The 19,660-nt window shown below is 57.7% G+C and overlaps 1 protein-coding gene across 1 annotated transcript in view; it reads right to left on the reverse strand.

The window, feature by feature from the left end:
* Positions 1–17,791, reverse strand: part of HS6ST1 (heparan sulfate 6-O-sulfotransferase 1) — a 47,635-nt gene extending 29,844 nt beyond the window's left edge. Inside the window, exon 1 of the mRNA XM_019718003.2 lies at positions 16,952–17,791. Within this exon, the coding sequence (XP_019573562.1) occupies positions 16,952–17,478 (527 nt within the window). The 5' untranslated portion in view covers positions 17,479–17,791. The remainder of the gene's footprint in view (positions 1–16,951) is intronic.
* Between the last annotated feature and the right edge of the window lie 1,869 nt (positions 17,792–19,660).

Genomic DNA, 19,660 nt, shown 5'->3' on the forward strand with positions numbered 1-19,660 from the left:
TTCTTTACCCGAAGATAAAGGAAATATTGAAAGGAAGACATTTTGGATGACATTCAGGACATCCAGTGTAATACGCTGGCAGCTCTGATGGCCATTCCAGAAAAAGTTCCAAAATTGCTTTGAAAGGGTGGACTAGGCACTGGCGTCAGTGCATAGCTTCCCAAGGGGAGTACTTCAAAGGTGACCGTAGTGATATTCAGCGATGAGATATGTAGCACCTTTTCTAGGATGAGTTCGCGAACTTAACTGTGCGACCTCATATACCCTCACATTTGCATCTTTGCTGACCAATCACAACAGTGTTATTTGGACCAATCAAACTGTGCAGATATGGATTCCTTATTTGCAAGAAAATGGACCATCAAAAACCAGGGGGTAGGAACTTTATATAAGCCAGGCACCCCTCTCTATCTGTGGGGCATTCCCTGGCCTTGAACTGTTAGCACTAGAGCTGTTAATACTTGCACGGCTGAGCCCTCGTGCCTGAGCTGCCTCACAATTGAGTTGTTTACTGCATAAGTCTCCCTCTTCACTGCCCCCCAAATTGGGGACTCCTGTTGATGCTGAAATTGGTGGCAACAACCTTCAACCTTCAGTTGACAGGTGTATCTACCTGGGGGGGGGGGGGGCGTGTGTGTGTGTGTGTGTGTGTGTGTGTGTGTGTATGTGTGTCTACCTGGGGGGGGTGTCATAGGGGTGGTGTGTGTGTATGTCAGGGGAGGTGCTGTGCTCATGGGGGTGTCTCAGCCACTGAGTAGCTTCTGTGGCTAGAGTTCTCCAGCCCCTCCCCCAGGCCTGTCCCCAAGACCTCTCCCCCGTGGGAAGGAGGGGCAGCTGAGCCTCTAAACCCCACTATCTGTCAGTAGGCCATCTGTAACTAATCTCTTCAGGCAGGCCTGAAAAACAACTGGGGAAGGATAAGCACACATACCCCACAGCCGTACGTGTACTCCCAGGCCACCTGGGGCCCTCAGTGCCAGGTGCCTCAGTCACTGTGAGGCCATCCCAAGGATTAACCTGAGGTGGCAAGTGCAGAACTAGCTTTGCTGTCCAGAGCAGCACAGCCCCCGAGCCTGCCTGTGCTCAGGTACTTCCTTCCTGTGGGAGCCCTGCCACCATGTCTCACTCAGGTGTAGTGAGGAGAGCCATGATGGCACACATAGGGAACACCCAGCATACCCACTGCAATGCCTACTTAGGACCCGAGGACTGCTGTCACTGTCTTCAGCCAGGTCCCTTCTCCTGGGAGAACAGCAGGGGGAGGGAGCCCCTGAGGTCCAGCTGTGTGAGGAGTATGGTCTCTCAGCCCTGTGCAGCCTCCCCCAAAGCCCAGCAGCGGTGCTCCCACCCTCTGTGTGGGCAGGGCACCCAAGGAGCAACAGGCTGGCTCCAGGTTGCCCCTTCCCTGCTTCTGCAGTGACAGAAAATCTCCCATGAAAACACACTTCCCTTATACCCTGGACAGTCCTGGGGGACAGGGACAGAGCAGTGGCCCAGCCACAGAATGGAAAATTGCTCAGCTCTTAAAGGGGGTTTGTGGGAAGGAATTTCAAAAGGGAGGAAATGTCCCAAAGTGCCAACCACTTGTAAGAAAAAAAGGAATTCTTGTTTCAGGATATTTCTGAGTCACTGCACGCTGCTGGGAGGGAGTAGGCGAAGAAGCGGTGGGGTGGGGGGGTAGGAGGGGAGGGGGAGAGAGAGAGAGAGAGAGCGCAGGCTCTAAGACTGGGGGTGGAGGGTCCTGTGTAGCCTGTGTCTGGTCAGCTCCGGGAGCCCCAGCCCCTTACCCTCTGGGAGGAGGGGCCGATGTGCCGAGGCCCACATAAGGTCCAGTCATACCCTGAGGCCACTGCTCTGTGAGGCAGAGGATAGCCTGTGGTTGGTTGGTGACAAGGAGCACAGATTACACACTAAATACGGGTGTGTGCCACGTGGCCGGCCCCAGACGGACCGTGGACCCTCCCCCAGCATCAGTGCCTATTATCTCTTATCCTGGGTTGTGTGCATAGCCGCATGGAGTGGGAGGGGCTGGGAGCCAGCAGAGACCCAGAGGTTATCAGATGTGTGCATAACCTGTGCACAGGGTGGAGGCAGAGGTGCTTGTCCCAACCTAAGGGACACGTGTGTGCAGGTTCGAGGACTGTGGCTCTGCCTGCTGGAGCCCGGCCCCCATGGGATCCCTGGTACCTGGGAAACCATGGCTGAGTTTGTCCTCAGGGCTTGGCTGGCCCAAATGGCCTGTTCCTCCACCAGCCCACATGGTTGGGGGCCGATAAGCAGTTGGGGACAGCATGCCTCCACTGCCAAAACCACTTGGAGGTACCAGCTCGGCCAGAGGGCAGAGGCAGGCCAGAGTCAAGTCCCCACCAGAAAGCATTCCCGCCTGAGCAAGAGTCAGTCCTGGCCCTCAGAACACCTGGTAGCACCTGGAAACCTGGTGGGGATCAGGAGCACGGATGGCCCGGCCTCCCTGACCGCTCGCTGTGCAGTGTGACCACAGGCCCTGAGCTCTCAGCTGGCGTCACAGGCGTCTGAGGCCCGGGGTGCAGCAAGGAGGGCTGGGGGTCCGGTCTCGGGCCCGATTCCCTGGCTGGCTGCGGAGCTACGGCAGTTGTTACTGTCAGAGGAAGAACTGAAGACATTTACAACGGGATGTTCAGGTCTAGCAGTAAATTTCCACGGCCCTGAGTGTCCTCTTTGCCACACGTGGGACAGACGGGGCTGCCTCTGGGCGACCCTGGCCTGGCCCAGGATGTTGGCTGTGCTCCTGCGACCGCCTCTCTCAGTCACGATGCTTTGGGACAGGACAGGGGCCCATCCTGCGCATCACCCCTCTATGAAAACTGGCTCCTGAACAACAGCTGCCAAGTGGCTGCAGCCAGGGGAGTGGACAGGGCCAGACAGGGCTCCAGAATGCCTGGGTTCAAGTCCCGAGTCTGCTGCCTCAGCCATGTGACCTTTGGCAAGTCCCTGACCTCTCTGTGCCCATTCTCCCATCTGTAACAGGAGCAGTGGAGACCCCTTCACAGCCTGTACCCAGGCCCAAGGATGAGTCCCAGCAGAGGCCAGCTGAGTGAGCAGGGGTCCAGGGTGCACCCAGAGCGAGATGAGAGCAAAATGTGCATGAAGGGACCCTGACATGATGTCACGTGGAGAAGACCAGCATCTGGCCTGGAAGATGGACAGCAGAGACGCCACCAGAGGGCACTAGGGCTCTCCGATTAGCCCTGTAAACTCAAGGGGTCCACCAGCACAACCTAAGGGAGGTGCCAAAGATCCCCAGGCCCTCCCAAACCTGGGCTGCCCACCAGACATAGCTGGGGAGTCCTGGCAGGGAGGGCAGGCTGGAGCCTATGTCAGCGTCCCTCTCAGGACTGCAGAGAGTGAAAGCTCAGTGAAAACCTGCTAAAGAAATTAAAATGACTCAGAAGGCTCCATGACAGAGCCCAGGCTGGTTGAGGCTGGGTTCTTATTAGCTCAGCAGTCAATAGCCACTAGCTGGCCTGCAGGGTTGGGCTCCTCTGCCAGGTGACTGCATGGCTCGGCCAGGGCTCCGAGCTGGGCGGGCCAGGGAAGCCAGTGACCAGTACCCACACACAGCTGCAGGCCCATCTCCCCCAGACTCTGGGGTAACCACTGACACCCTGGAGAGCATTTCCTCTGGAAATGACCTGCAACAGCTCATGGGATGGTTGACTGTCCAGCAGGAGGTGGCTGGGCTGCAACACCACCCAGCCCTGCCACCCACCTGGGGCACTGTGCAGCCTGTGCACTGCAACCACCCCACCCCACACCTGGCACCACCTGAGGCCGCCTCTGGCCTGGCCGGCAGAGGGACACAGTGACCAGATGGCAGGGCTGGGGGGGCTGGGGGGCAGTGCAGAGAATGAGGGTGGGTGAGGCATGGGAGGGTGTTGTCACACAGCAGCCTAGCAGACTGTCCCCCCATGTCTTTCCTTAAGGAAAGAAGAGTCTGTGAGACTGTGCATCTCTGGAACTGTATATTTCTCTCTAGTTAGTCTCCAAAAGAGGGTTTGCAGCCAATGACGAGTAAGATTCCCCACGGGGGTGGGGGGGTGGGGGGGACGGGATGGACAACTCAAGCCAGGCGGAACCCCATGGAGACCCCCGATGAGCGGCCTTAGAAGGATGTGGGAAGGGGCCTTGTCTCCCCTGCCCCCTGCCCAGTTAAAGTGGCTGCTGGCTCTGACTTTTCCCTCTCACCTAATTTGGAGAAAAGTCTTGAGAGTGATAAGATTAAGCTCTCTCTGCTCGGCTCTGTGAAATAATTTCAACATGTGACATATATCCCTTAAAAGAGTTGTATACCTCACCTCAAGGACTTTCTGCTTCAGCTGTTTAAAGATCAACATAACTGGTTTGGGTTGTTTCTATAACGTGGTAAGTGAGTCTCGCAGACCGTGCCCAAAACACTGCTACTCCCTTGTACACTTATCAATAAAAACCTCCAGTCGGCTCTATTCTGGGCTCCAGTCTTTCATGACTGTGAGAGCCCTGGTCTTCTGAGATTTAACTGCATTAAGTCTCCGTATGTTTCTTTCTTAAAACTTAACCCAAAGCCGCCCCTTCTCACACCCTCACTGCCCGTGTTGTGCTGGACGTGACAGGAGGGGCCCACCCCCCGGCAGGGGTTCCTTGGTCTGTGAGAAGCCCCTGCAAACTCAAATCTGCTCTGCTGCTCAGAGAGGGCCTCGTGGCAAGTGCTGGCCCTCAGACAGGTGCTGTGGTGTGTGAAGGGGCCCAAGGCACTGGCCGCTGGCCTCTGCTTCTCGTCTTCTGTGCACATGAAAGGCCGAGTCAGGGCTTGGTGAGGCAGGAGGGGTCACGCATGGAACAAGTCAGAAGGACACGTCAGAACGGCAGGGCCCAAAGCCCTCACACTCGGACTCAGCTGGCCTGCAGTGCAGTCTGTGCCCCTGAGCCAGCTGCCTGAGGTCTGCTGGGACCCTTTCGACCCAGTTGCCTGAGGACAGGGTCTTTTCCTGCTCTGGGACACTCCACACCAATCCCATCACCCCCCTTCCACCCGCTTGGCTGAAACCTGACTGCCTTCTACTTGATAAGAACGGTGTTTTCCGCTGGGCACAGTGCCAGCCCAGTGTCCAGGAAAGAAAAGAAACAAACCTCTCCTACAGGGCTGGGCTTTGTGAGTGCCTATGCCTGATGGTTTTAAAGCAGGACTCATTAGGCCCCGAGCTTTCACGGGGTTCAGATGGTGCGCCAGAAAGCAGCCGTCTGTGTGAACTTACGTGAGCAAAACAAACTGCCCACATCTGCCTGCCCAGCCACCTGACTGCCACTAGGGAGCAGAGGAGAGAAGGAGGGGGCTGTACCTGGAGCTGAGGTCTGTCCTCTGCAGGATGGGGGCCCTGGGGTGCTGCCATGGGCTGGGCGGGAAGGAGGGCTGTGGGAAGGGTCTGAGGTTGCAGAGGAGAGGCCTTAGTTCTCCAGAGAGGGTAGGAACTGTGGTCTCATGCCATGGCCCACTTGTTCCCTCTCCTTACAGGTGACACCAGACGCCTTCCTCCCCCGCAGGAGACCACCTGCTCTGCCTCTCCGGGAAGCTACACATCAGACCTAAAGACTTGGCTGTTTCCAGCGGGCAGCCAGCCACTCATTCAGCTGGGCCTCAAGGAGGGTGAGCTGACACTCAGTGCCCACCCCCCCAGTACCCCTGCACCATCTTGGGCTCCTGGAAAAGCCCATCCTTGAAGCGGTCACGCTGCCCTCGCCCACAGGCAGGCAGTGTAGCCAGTTGGTGCCTGGCACTCGCTCCTAGTTGGGGACCTCTCCTACTCCTTGTCACCCTGGGGCCACAGGCCTGGGTGTGAGCCCCAGCTCTGCCACTTGTGACGTTGGGTGACCGGTTATTTTGGCTCTGTGAGCCTCAGTTTCCTTATCCATACTGTGGGGCACCTTAACAGTGAGGCAAGAATGAGGAAGGCCTGGCACTGAGTGAGTGCAGAGCGTGTCACAGCCACGCTCTGCCCCAGACTGTACCCCACGCCCCCAAGTACAATATACGCCCTGTAAGTGGCGTGCCTGGGGAATAGCAGTGCACTGCGCAGACAGCACCTTCCCCAAGATCCCCACTCCGTGAGCTGTGGTCTGGCTGGAGGACTTCTTCTTGCTGTTGCCGTTTTCTCTGACAAGAACATGATGCAGGATTCCAGAGAAGACGCAGTGCTACACGTTATACCCTGACTCACTGCCTGCCTTTGCTGCAGTGATGCAAATGAAAAACCTCAGTGTGGCAGGTCAGGTCCTCAGTTCCCCAGGACATGGAGGCTCCAAGGAGGTAAATATTTACATGTGAGCCTTTAAAACTCCTAACTCAGAGGGGTGCTGCTCATGGCCGTCCTTGGGCCACAGACATGCCCACGATTGTCTCTGGGACCCTGCAAGTCCTGTGGTGGCAGAGCTGTCTAATTCTCCATGGATGGTGACTTACGGGCCACCACTCCCAGGCCAGTGAGAGAAGTGGGCTAGGAGCAAATGCCGCAGATACGGGGTTGGGGTCAAGTGGGGCTGGTGGGGTGCATGCCAAGGTTGATGGAACGATGAGGGAGCCCTGCCCTCATGCCCCTCTACGGAAGGGGGCAGGACGCTCGGTCTACAGAGGGCCATACAGGGGCAGCCCTGGGGTGTGGCTGAGACAGGGTACAGGGCACCAGGCAGGAGAAAAAGGGACACAGGCAGCCCTACCCAGATTTCCATCGGGAGGGGCAGGAGGTCCTGTGACTTCAGAGCAGTGGGCTCCAGGCTCTGGTTTTGGTTGCAGGATCCTTTCTTCCAACCCAACCTCACAGAGACCCCAACAAACCAGAGGCAGCGGGCGTGAGATGCCAGCCAGAAGGCCCACCCACTCATCTGGCCTCTGGGCTCAGCTCCTGCAGTGGCCACCCCGGGAGCTGCTGAGGACTTCATAGGACGGCCCTGGGGATGTCCCTGCTGCAGGGAGGATGGCTGGTTTTAGTGGCCATCTGTCTACCCACTCAGCCTCCCGGGCTTCTGGCTGAGACCCCACAGGGGGCCCCAGAAAGGTACAGAGGTCCCCTTCTTCTGCTGCATGCACACTTGGTGCTGTTGGCTGGGGGATGGGTGTGCTGGCCCCCAGCCCCTAGGGTGCAGGTGCTGGTAAAGCAAACGCCCAGGACACCTGCAGTGTGGGAGGACAGCCGTGAGGAGCCTGGTATGTACATTCCCCGCAGAACTTCATCGTAGGACATGTAAGGGGACAAACCACCTCTCAGGGGAGAAAGCAGCCCAGAGACACCAAAGCTAAGAGGTGGGAGGAGACTGCAGAGTCCAGTAACCACACAATAGTATGCCCGTCTCAGCCGTCAGAAGAAAAATGTGCTAAGACCACGACTACTGGCAACGTCTGACAGGCCAAGTGGTGAGGAACAGCTGGACAGCGTGTGGGGGTCGGAGGCAGTCTGGAACGTTCTGGTCCTGTCCAGTAGAGCTGGGGACAGACCACCCACCCTGCTGCCCACGCTGGGGACGAGAGGAAGGGGGCAAGCCCGTCCCCATCACCTGTCTGTGAAATACTCCTCCCGTGTGCTCTCAGAACAAAGCATAGGGAAACAAGAGATGTGTCTAGACAAACAATGTTAAATCTAGCAGTCAATGAATTAAATATTCATGTCATGGACCAATATGGATAATTCTCAACAAGGCCGAGTGAAGAAAGCAAGTTGCAGAAGGTCAAGTACACTCTGGTGCAAGTTCTAGAAAGTTTGTAACACCTAAACAGTGCTGTGCACTGTTTATGGGATACACATCTGCCATGAGAGCATAAAAGGATGCAGGAAAAACGCACAGTGCAGATAGAGGTGATGGGGGCGGGCAAAGGGGAGGCCACAGCGGGCTTCCTGTGCCCTCTCCTGGAGCTCTGAGTCTGCAGCAGGGACAGAAGTACAGGCAACAGAGGTCATGGCAAACACCAAGTGAAAACACGAGCCTGCCCCCTCACACACTTGTGGGTGGGTGACTACAGCAGCCCAGGGCACACCCCTAGGTTTCTGCAAAGCTAGCCTCTCTGTGCCCAGCCGAGGTCACCCACTTTTCACCTCTTCCTCCCCTCGCCACTGAGCTCTTCCTGGTTGCGTTCTCAGAGGGACAGTTGCTGCTGACACAGGCCACAGACAGCAGGACCAACTGGACATCCCCACAGGTGCTGGTTACTGTGCTCCTTTCATCTGGGCTGCCGGCCAGGGGGATGGGGGTCTGCCGGGAATCCCAGGGGCAAACACAGCAAAGCCCTTTGGCTGAGTGGGCACAGAGAGGAAGGAACAGGCTGGTCCCCGGTGCCACAGCTGTGGGGTGAGCAGACCCTCACAGCTGAAGCACGGCATAGCCCAGGTCACCATGTAGGAAAGTCAGTGATGCTTGGTGCATGTCCCAGACAATGGTGCCCTAGCTGCCTGGACTTCAGCTGCTGTAAGGGAAGTACCCTGCTGGCCCCTGAGCTGACCAATTCAGAGTAGGGTTAGGAGCCAAACTCCTCGCTGGCTCTGAAGGGCCCTGCCCTGTCCCCAGAGAGAGGAAACGCATTGCAGCCACGTGTAAAGAGTCCCCAGCACCACGCACAATTCCAAGTACCATTCTATGAGGCAGGCACTGTCAGTATGCCCATTTTACAGGTGGGAAACTGAGGCACCGAAGTCACAGAGCTTGTGAGTGGCAGAACTGGGATCCGACCCATTGGTCTGGCTGTACGCCTGCACCCCCACACTTGCTCTATGGCCCCCTCTTCCCCCAGCTATGGTCATGGGTTTCCTGCTCTTGCTCTCCCATCTGTTGCGGGCTATTTTCTTCTGGCTGGCTTCCTTGCTGCTGGGCTGCCCATGGACCACCTCTGTCCTGAATTACTGTGGAGGGCGGACACACATTTCAGGAGCCGAGTGTGTCGTCCGGTCCTCCCACCACTCCACAAGGTGGGGAAGGGACACAAGGCTGAGGGAGCTCTAAGCACACCCAGGTGTGCAGCCAGGCCAGGGCTGCTGCGATGGGCGCTTTCCCGAGACACCTGGGTCCCCAGCTCCTGCTGTGACCAATGCAGCTGGGTCTGCACAGACACTGACCCCCTTCAACCCCATAGCTTTATAAACAATTAATGGTGGAGTTTTCATCTCTTCACTGTCTTCCCAGACGACTACTCATTTGCTCTGACGCCCGTTCACCGTGTAAACAAACAGGACAGCAGTGCCGCTCACAAGTGGCCCTCAGACAGGCCACGCTCAGCCATCTGAGAACTGCCTGCCTCTCACCAAGCGCCCCAGCCCTGGGCACCAGGCCCCATCCCCTGCCACCATGGCCAGCCTCCCACAGAGCCACGGGAAGCAAAGCCCCACTCCTGGGCAGCGAGGCCTGTGCTCCACGTCTGGACTGTAGAATTCTAAGGGGTTATGAGTGGCCACAGCTCCAACGAGACATGCACAAGACAAGCTGAGGCTGGAGGGACCTTGAGGTCACAGGAGGTAACAGGTCACTGGCTCCTCTATAGAACGAGACGACAAACGCCACCATTTCAGAGATGGGGACTGAGGCTCAGACAGACGGCTGCCCTGTGCCCATGACAACCCTGGCTCCAGACACAAGGTAAGAGACGCTGCCCAGGGGCCTCTGCTTTCCTCCTCCAGTTTCCCGCTGGGCCTGCTGAAGCCCAGAACTGCTGCCTGGCTGCCCGGAAGAAGCTGAGGGACTGAATCCCCACATGCCTCAGCCCTCCTCTGGAGCCTCAGAGAGGGCCCAAGAGCCCTGTGGTGGTCTTGCGGGACTTGGGGTGACAGTCCCTGCAGGTAGCCCTTGGTAAGCTGGGGCCCCAGACCCAGCGTGCTTGGCTGGGTGAATAAACAAACCAATAGCTGGGTGAGGAGGGGCCCCAAGCAGTCCAGCCACCCTGGAGACTGCCTCAAAAGGGGTGCAAGCAGACAGCACTGCAGGGTGGTGGTGTGGGGGCGCTGCGCATTCTCAGCTGGCGAGGAGCCTGGTCACAGGCCGCTGGTGGCAGTGGGAGGGAAAGGCTGCCCTAGCTGGTTTCTGTCCTTCCATCAAGGCCCCAGGCCCAAGCCAGGGCTGGGCAGGATATGTGTGGGCTCCAGCTGCCGGACGGCCTCCTTCCCTGCCTGCTCAGCTGACCCTGATGTCCTCTAAAAGTGTCCACCCAGGTTGGGCAGTCTGCAATCAGCATTTTACCTCTGTCTGGGTGTGGAGGTGTGCATGCTACACTCTTCCAAAACAATAGGCCCTGGAAACTGGGGACTTGGGACAATGCCATACCAGAAGGGTGCATTTCACCCAGGGAGGGACACAGATTAGGCCGTAAGTCCCACAGCTGGAAAGTGACAGACCTGCACTCAGGGCAGACTGGACACCAACACCTGGGCCTCTGCCCGCCCCCCTGGTAGGGCCCTGCTCTGCTCACTGTCCCGCATGCCCACTCCCCTTTTTTGCTCTGCCTGTCCCTGTGACTGGCTGTGTCTCAGAGGACGCATCTGGAACCTAACAGTGTTTGCAGAGCACCACTTCCTGTCCACACTTGTACTCATTCTGCAAACCCAGTGTGTAGGCAGCTTCTCCAAGCCCCCAGATGCTACAGGTCATACCTCCTGCTGTCACCACTCACATGCCTGCCCATTTTTGTGGCTGGGCAGCATGTCATCCCATGTGGCCTTGACCAAGCTGAGGACCTTTTTTCTGCATAACACTTCCCACCCCCACCAAAAAAAAAAAAAAAAAAAAAAAAAAGACCCAAATAGCAAAAATTTAGTGGGAAGAGAAAGAACCAACTAAGTTCTAGAAGAGGTAAGTACAAGACTCTTGAGAGATGAAAACCTTACAAACATGTCTCCCTACCTGTGAGTGCTGGCCAGGAAGGAAGGCCACGGTACGGGCCTCAGGGAGGAGGAGAGCATGGCTGCCAAAGAGAAACATCCCTGTGGTTGTAAGGAGAAGCAGTCAGACAACATGCTGTCAGGAGAGGGCTGAGCCCTAGCCGCTGGGCGTGCTCTCCACAGACCAGCTGAGTGCCCACCTGGCCTGAGTCACAACCTCCCGACGGGGCCAGGTGGTGTGGCTGGCGGCTCTGTCCGCAGGACCACTTGAGCACGGCCTACTGCACAGGACAGGCAGGAGGCGGCACTGGCCTTGCCACCATGGTGGTCTAAGCTGCCAGCAGTGCCGACGCCATCAGCAAACCTCACCCAGGTACCATGCCAGAGCCAAGAGGATGTGGCCTAATTAGGGTCTTGCTGCTATTGCAGTGAAGGCTGCCAGATGTTTCCCAGTAAACTGAACGACACAGTCTGCCTGCGGAATTGGCCGTGTCTGCCCAGGGTCTTGGAAGCCCACACACGCTGAGCCTGGCCTATCTGCCCTAATGGCTGCCTACTGTTCTCGCCTACAGTCTCCCAGCTGGGGGACAGCGCGGGGCGGCAGCCACAGGCTGGGCGGGCACACAGGCTACAGGAGAGACAGATAGCCGAATGTCAGCTCCTGGCTCTCCAGACTGATGGACTCTGCCAGTTCCCCAAATTTTCTGGACCCTGATTTTCTTGTGTGGAAAATGGGGACAATTGTCACACACCTGCCTTGAGGAGGGGGGAACCAAATGAGACCCATTCCAAATACCTACTGACCACTCAGGGAACAAGTGCCAGCCTCCTGCATACAGTCTTCCCTCTCTGACCCCTGGCTCCCCTCACAGCCCAGTCACCCCTCACCGGACTCCAGATGGCAGAGGTGCACCCCTCTCTGAGCAGGGGTGACATGCACACATCTGTAACAAGATGGGCTGGCATTTGGGGTGACTGGGTATGGCCCCTGCCATACCCACAAAAGTGATGGGCTAAACTCAAGGGTATACTCATCAGGCAGAATTATTTCATAAAAACCACAGACAGATCCATTTTGATGATTTAAGAAAGTAAACCCTTTTTAAACCCACAACAATATTTAGTACAAAGAAGCTGCTGCTGAGATGGGCACTCAAATACCACAGGTGGCAACATTACGGGTGTAGACTTTATGAAAAGTAATTTAACAGGTATATGGAGAGCATTTAAGCATTCAGACCATTCAACTCTCAAATTCCCCTCCTAGGAATTTTCCGAGGAAATCAGAGATACGCCAAATATTTACACACACTGCAGCACTGCATGGGGTCAGAGACAGCATCTGCAAACCAATGCGGGGTCATCTGCAGGCCCTGAAGTATCGTGCTTTTAATGACGAGGAACAACCTTAACAGAGAATTTTTATTATGGTTTCAATTCCAGAAAAAAAGGATGCAGGGAGTATAGGGTGACTTCTTTTATACCTTCCCCCCAAGTATCCATCACACTCATTACTTTACAACAACAACAAAAACAGAGGATGTGAGAGACTCAGGGCCCCTTAAGCACAACAAAGTCAGGTCCCCTCCAACTGCCTGCCACTCCCCAACTGCAGCTGCTAAATCTCTCAGACCTCCTACAAAGAAAGAAACCGCTATTGATGGCGCTTCAGCGGCCACTGGGCCCCAGGGCCACAGGGGAAGCCTCTCTGACCCAGGAGCAGACAAGCCCCCAGACAAGAGGCAGCGCCACAGAACAGGGTCCAATGGCCTCTGCATGGCCCCAGGCTCCACAAGGGCAGTGCCTACAAGGACAGGCAGCCCTGGCCGTGCAAGCCCCCGTGATTTAGAGCAACTTGGCAACTTCACAAGCCAGAGCACCATTTAAAATGACTATCAGTAAGCCATTTGAAAGTTTGCTTAAAAAGAAAGTTGTCATGCATTTGCTCAAAAGTTTTGTTTTGTTTTAAATGAAAAATCTAATTCTGAACATCTTGACTTCAGATTCTTTTTGGCTTAACCCAAGCACTCTTCAGGAGATTCAGGCCATGGGAACACCCCACTCAGGTCCTTGAGGTGGCAGGGCCCTGTTCATTGGTCCCAGTCACATGCTCTGGGTGACATCTGCTCCACTGAAGGCAAATGTGGGTTTTATCCCTTCACGGCGCATAAGAAAGTGATTGTAAAGGCAAGTGGGGAATTGCTAAGTGCCATAGAAAAAAAACTGTGCCAGAACGACTCCAACCTAAGTGCCTCGGTGGTCGGGCCCACCGAGGAGATCTTGAGGTGCTCTGGGACCAGCACTGCACTCAGGGCCGACTCCCTAAACCCGACTTATTCTGGGAAAGCCAGCTGAGCGCAGCTCCTGGAGAGGCTGTGGGTCCAGGAGGAGAACATTCCCACTGGTGCCCACATGCGGGAAGCACCCACTGGCACCCAGCCTGTGCCAACATGCCACGAACATGCCAAGATGGAGAGTGGCCAGAGGGACCTATGGCAACAGAGTCCTGCCAGGGAAACAATCCTGGATGAAGGTGCAGCAGAGCAGAGGCAGGAAGGAGGTGGAGCCCGCAGAGGAGTGAGAGGAGATGAGGGCAAGCCGGGCAGAGCGCAGCACAGGCATATTTCTGCAACCAGAGGGGACTTCAGGATGGTGGAGAGAGGATGCATGACCAGAGATGAGGCTGCAGGACCGAGAAGGCACACTCATCGATGCCAGGCTTCTTGGCTCCTTACAGGAGGCACAGTCTCTGAGGGCAACATCATAGGTGCTAGGAGCCCAGCAGGGGCTCCGGGGGGCCCTGCCACAGGGAGGATGTAGTCAGCCCAGGACCCCAAGAAGGTGGCCCAGAAGCCACATTCAGGTCCCAAATGCCCTTATTGGCTCCAAACAAAGCCTAATGATTTCAGGGACATTTCCAGGGCAACCCAGGGAAGACCCTGACTGTGTCTTCTATCCCCTTCAGGCAGATGGGAAGAGAAAAGAGGAACATTCTGGCAGCTTAGGAGCACCATTCCAACCCTATGAGGCGACCCGGGAGACACTCTAACCAAAGTGGTTCTTGGCAGCAAAGTGGCCCCTGGGCAGCCACACCTCTCAAGGCCAGGTCTTCCTGGGAGGGGGCCTTACAAGCTCTCCTGGATAATGTCAGCAGGTGTGGCAGCCCCCTCGATGGGCACAGGACAAAAGAGGGACCTGCCAATGCTTCGCTCGCACACCTATCTTTCTTTTCCAAGTCAGGAAGCACTAAGAGCTGCTAGAATTTTTAAACCATATTCCAGCAAGATGCTGAAAACCTGTCCAGCTCCACTTGTCACCTCAACACGTGCCCAGTTAAGATGACCCAGGCTGACCCATGGGATGAAAGGTGTAGCTGGGAATACCCTCACTTCTTGCACGAGGCCCACTTCTCCTAGGCCTCAAAATACCGCAGATGCTGGCACCAAGAGCTGGGAGCTCGGAAGAGAGGTTCTAGAAGCGCCCCTCATGGCAGAAAGGCATCTGTCTGAACCCTGCAATGTGCTTGGCCCTGGGACCAGAGAGGAGGAAGAAAGGGTTCTCATTCCAGGCCCAGGCCCCAGCAGCACCCACTGGTCCACAGGGAGGGTGGGACCTGGCCCTGCTGGAAGGAGGGCAAGGGTGACATCTGAGACTCGTGAAACCAGGCACCACCAACCCCAGGCACCCCATGGAGGCTGGGCACTGCCAACATCCTGAGAGGGGCTGGGTGCCTGCACAGATGAGAGAATTGCACCCCAACCTCCACAGACTAGGGGAGCACTGGCAGGTAAACCTCAGTGCAGATGGGCTTATAAACGCACAAACCCAACGTTACCTCGGCCTCTCAAGGAAGCTAATTAAAAAAGCCATCTACTTAGCGCCTGGAAAGAAATGAGGAGGGGGAGGAGAGCGACGTGGAAGGCGAATCTGTTACCTGCCTGCTGGCACAGAGAGCTCCCAGAGTGGAAGGCAGAGCAAGGGCCTCCTGAGGACCCTAGAAACCCCTCCTCCACCAGGCCTGCTGCTGCTGCTGAGTTCAGCAACTTCCAGGTGGGCAGGGGGGCGGGGGGCTGGTAGCCCATGCAGCCAGAGGTGGCTGGCTGAACAGGCAGGCATTTCCTGTTCTTGCTATATACACCCCCCTTGGATGGGACACTGGGCAGGGCGGGAAGGGGGCCAGTCAGTTCCATGTGATCCTCCCACTTCTGTCTGTGAGGGCAGCTGGCCTCCTATTCTGATGGACAAACTGCAGAAAAGGGAGGCCAGGGGCCCTTCACCCTACTGACCCAAGCGGAAAATCAATCTTAGGAGGTGGGGCTACAGGAGTGTCCTCGTTGCAAACTAGGCCCGCGGCCACGTGTACTGGGCAAGCTTGATTCAGGCCTTGCGGCAGGCCCCAAACCACATTCTGCACACTCTCCCTAAAGGGGCTTTCCTGCGCTAATTCCCTCTGGCAGACAGGACAGTGTATGTCCCCATCCCCCACTTCTGCAGGCAGGGATGTGCCCACCTGGGCCTATCTGAGTTCGGCAGTGCCCAATTCCCAGGAGCCCACAGTCCTGGTTGGGGGTGGTGGTAGTGGTGGTGGCTGCAAGCCCCCGGGTCAAGTTCAATCTAGCACAGAGTGGCTGAACCATGGGGGGCAGAGGCCAGAGGGTGGGTGTGACCCCAGGAAAGTGCATCCAGGCAGACGCAGGCCAAGGGTGGGCAGGAAGCAATGCTTCATGGGCCCAGGACGGGCAGATGTGTAAGCACTGGCCTTTAGGGGTGGGGAACATCACCTCTCAGGCTAGGAGCTGTTGGGGGAAGGAGGGGGGAGGGGGGCAGGTTGGGGAGGAGACAACACAGCCAAGGGAAAGTGGGAAGACACCCCCACCTCCTGCCAGTTCTAGAGCCCCAATGTCCTGACAGTCTGGGAAAGACCCCAGGAAAAGGACTGAGGGCTGAGCAGGGAGAGCAATGCATGGGCGTCACTCAGCACTGGACTGGCCAGATGCCCAACTTTCATCTCCAATGTCACCAGAGACCCTACACCTTCCTGACAACCAGTGCCCATGAACAGGACGGCCACACAGCTCCCCACCCCACCCATCCGAGAATGCAGTCATAAGGCAAATACAGAAGGTAAACAAAAAGCAACAAGACCTCACTCCTGGCCTTTCCCAACAGACATCCTGGGGAGAAGGCTCCACAGGGCACCAACACCAACAGAAAGGAAAAAATCCCAACGCTAACCAGCTGAAACCCAGCACTGCCCCCACACTGCCTTGGGGTTCTGGCTGCAAAGTGCTTCTCAGGAGAGATGCCCCCCACCACAGGCAGCCCTGTGCGCCCAACCTCCACAGTAGGGGGCCTACAGGAAAGGTGTCTGGCTGCATAGGTACCCCCGACCAGCTCAGCTTCCCCAAACCTAGCTGTTGGACCGCTTTTGTTCCTTTCAGAGCAAGATCACACCCGGTTCTGACCCAACTTAGAGGGCGGGCAGCCCTACGGTACTACCTCCTCCCCGCCCCCAGCCCCAGGTCACACTCGGGCCTTTGTTCTACCTGCACACACGGGCGGGCGGAGCCGATTCCCTTCCCTGGCAGCTCCTCCCCAGCCCCTCAAGGCACGATGACGGGCTGGGGCACCATAGGTGCAGGGGGAGAGACCCTCCACTGTTCACTTACGCTCTAGATATGAACAGCGCAGGATAGCAAACACTCCAGGTGGGCTACGCACGCACAGGAACCCACTTTCCCACCGGACGACCCAAGGCCAGCCTGGGCCTATAGCTGGCGCCGGCCCGGTGGAAGCGCAGGCACTGCGCAGCCCGGGGGAGGTGGGGAAAAGTAGAGGGGCGCGAAACAGGAGAGGAGAGCGATATTAGACCGCAAGGTGACAGCGGCCGCAGCAGACCACCTGGGGGCTTCGGGCGCCTGGCAGGCGGGAGGGGTTCCAGAAGGGCTGTGGCTACTGGGGGCCCCCAGAGGGCAAGAGAAGAGAGCAGGGAGGGAGAGCGGGTCCAGGGGCACAGCCCCGGGAGCCGCCGCAAGCCGGGTCCGGCGCTACGGTCCCGACAGCGTGGCCCCGCAGCGGGCGGGCCTCACCTGGGCGTGCGCAGAGCGGCGGGGTCGCGGCGGTCCAGCACGCCGGGCACGCAGTTGGTGAGCTCCGTCCAGTCGGCGTGCAGCCCGCAGCTCCAGCCCGTAGAGAACCGGGAAAAGAGCCAGGTCTCGCGGCGGTTGGGCCGGTAGCAGGTGCACTTCTTCTGGCCTGGCCGGCAGTCGCAGGGCACTTCCAGGCGCACGTTCTGCACGAGGTGGCGGCCAAAGGTGGTGCCGCCTGTCTTCTGGATGTGCAGGAAGACGATCACGTCGTCGCCTTTCATGTCGAAACGCAGCGAGCGCTCCAGCTCGCGCACCGGGAAGTAGTACTTCTTCTCGTAGTGCGGGTCGGGCGTCGGGAAGAGGTCCAGGTCGTCAGGCGGCGCGCGGCCGCCGGGCGCGCCCAGGCTCAGCCCCGGGCCCGCGTACTGGTACAGGATAAGCATGAAGCACGCCGAGCCCGCCACCACCAGCACGAACTTGCTGGCGCGCTCAACCATGGTCCTGCCGCCGGCGCGCCGCCGCCACATGTGTCACCATCGCCGGCGGCCGGGGCGCGGGGCGGTGGGCCTGCGAGGGCGGGGGGCGCGAGTGCAGCTGCCTCCGCCCGCGATCCGGCCTGCCTACTCGGCGCCCAGGCTGCTCGCAGCGGATCGGGCCCTGGCCCTGAGCGGCGCCATGGCTGCCCTCCGCCCGTCCCGGCTCCCCGGCCCGATCCCGGGCTCGACTCCGGCTCGGCACCCGCCCGCACCCCCGCACCCACACAGCACCGCTGCACTCGGCGAGGAGAAGGCTCTGCGCCGCCCCGCACGCCGCCGCGTCTCCGCAGTCCGCCTGCTCCGCCTCCGCCCCGCCCCCGCGGCGCCTCTTACCGTCGCCGCCCGCGCCGGTCCTCGGCTCCGCCCCCAGAGTGCGCTGAGCAGCAGGCCCCGGCTGGGCGTTCACACCCGGTCTCTGGCTGCGGAAGGCCTCTCCGACGCGGGATGCCACCCGCTGGGGACCGATTCCCGTGCGCCGAGGCGTGGGGAGCGACTGGAGGACGTGGAGCCGGGGCGCGGAGGCCCTTCTGGGCGGGAGGGGCACGCAGCGGCCGGCGCCTCTTGGGTCCGGACTGCGATTGGACTAGGCCCTTCCCCACTTCTCGGGAGAAGAGGCATTGACCTCGCACACTGGGTGCTCTGAAGTTCCGAACGCCAAAAGGCGGCCTACATTTGGAGGGACTTGAGGGCGGTGGGGGCCAGGAGCACCTCGTTAGGAACAAGAGCCGGGGAGGGAAAGGAGGGTTGCAGAGGAGGAGCCTGGGCGGGCGGCCGCGATAGGCCACCCCCTCCCCCACCCGCCGTGTCTTTGGGACAATGAGTCGAAGCCCCACGTGTAGAGATGCTTAAGTGTCCGCAGAGGCCTTCCGGCCAATTTTATGAAGTTCGTCTGCAGGGTGCATTTTTTCCTCAATGTTTATTACAACCCAATGAAAAAGTTGTAAAAAGTTGAGCCAGTATTTAAAAATTGTGAGTCCATGAAAAAATTTCCAGTTTCCAGTTTTGGTGGGTTGTTGGGAGGGTCTGGCTGCCCTGGGCCTGACTGGTCTGCGGTGGTGCCCTGGCGTGCCCGGCTTCCAGCTGGGGCCCTGCGTAGGGCTCTGGACCCCTGCCGGCAGGCATCTAGAGTGAGCCAAGCTCAAACCCACAAGGGTGGCACATGTACGGATAAGGAGGTGGGCTGGGGTGTGAAATGACTAGCGTGGAATTTCAGCGCGGGTCAGCTGGGATTTTACTCAGGACAGACTGGCCTTGGGCAGGGAGTACAGCTACCAGGCCTGGGTACAAGTGCCCACACCAACCCCTGCCATGGGGTCCTTGGTTTCCTTCTGTTGGGGGTCATGAAAGCATGGGGAGGGGTTTGTGAGGCTTTATTATGTCAATTATACCTCGGTAAAACTTTATATTAAATTATACCAGAAGACTGCTGGAAGCAAACCCAGGGAGATGGAAAAATCACCACCAACACCCCAAAACCCACTAAGGGGAAGGAACATGCAATTGTCAAAAGGATCTGAAAGAACAGCCACTCTGGACAGAAGGGTGCAGTGTCCTGAACACAATGCAGAGTGACAGAGCTGCTGGGGGTTGGGGTGGTGAGACATTGGGTCCCAAAGCCCCCACCCATCCTTAGCTGTTTTAAAACCATCCCTGGCCTAGGGAAGCTTGGGGTGACCTGATCAGACTTCCCCAGGAATAATTCCTTCTTGCCAGGAGTGGGGCTGGCACCAGGTGTGCTTTGAGATGCCCGCCTCTGCGTGCAGTCACTTGACCACTCTTTAGGCTGAGTCCTGGGGAGTCTTACTTCATTGGCCTAGAGGCTGAACCGCAGGCCTGGAAGGCAGAGATGCCATGGGTCAACCACAAGGCATTCTTACCCAGATGACACTCTTCTACCAAGTGGTAAGTCACAGTTGAGGCTGCTATTCATCCAGAATTACTGTTAGTGTGTCATTCCTAATCCCATTAGCAAACTATTTTACAGAAAACAGGCTCAGAGGGGGTGAAGGAAGGCCCTGGCCAAGGTCACGTGGCTGGCTGGTACTTCTGTAAGGTTGACAGTATTTTGCAAGATGCAACAATCTAGTTTATTTTTCTTCTTTGTTTCCTTCCCCTCTTCCCTGATTCAGTTACTCAGTTACATGCATACCTAGTTAACCTGGTTAATTGCCAG

The sequence above is a fragment of the Rhinolophus sinicus genome, linkage group LG01, assembly GCF_036562045.2.
Source record: "Rhinolophus sinicus isolate RSC01 linkage group LG01, ASM3656204v1, whole genome shotgun sequence".
Lineage (NCBI taxonomy): Eukaryota > Metazoa > Chordata > Mammalia > Chiroptera > Rhinolophidae > Rhinolophus > Rhinolophus sinicus.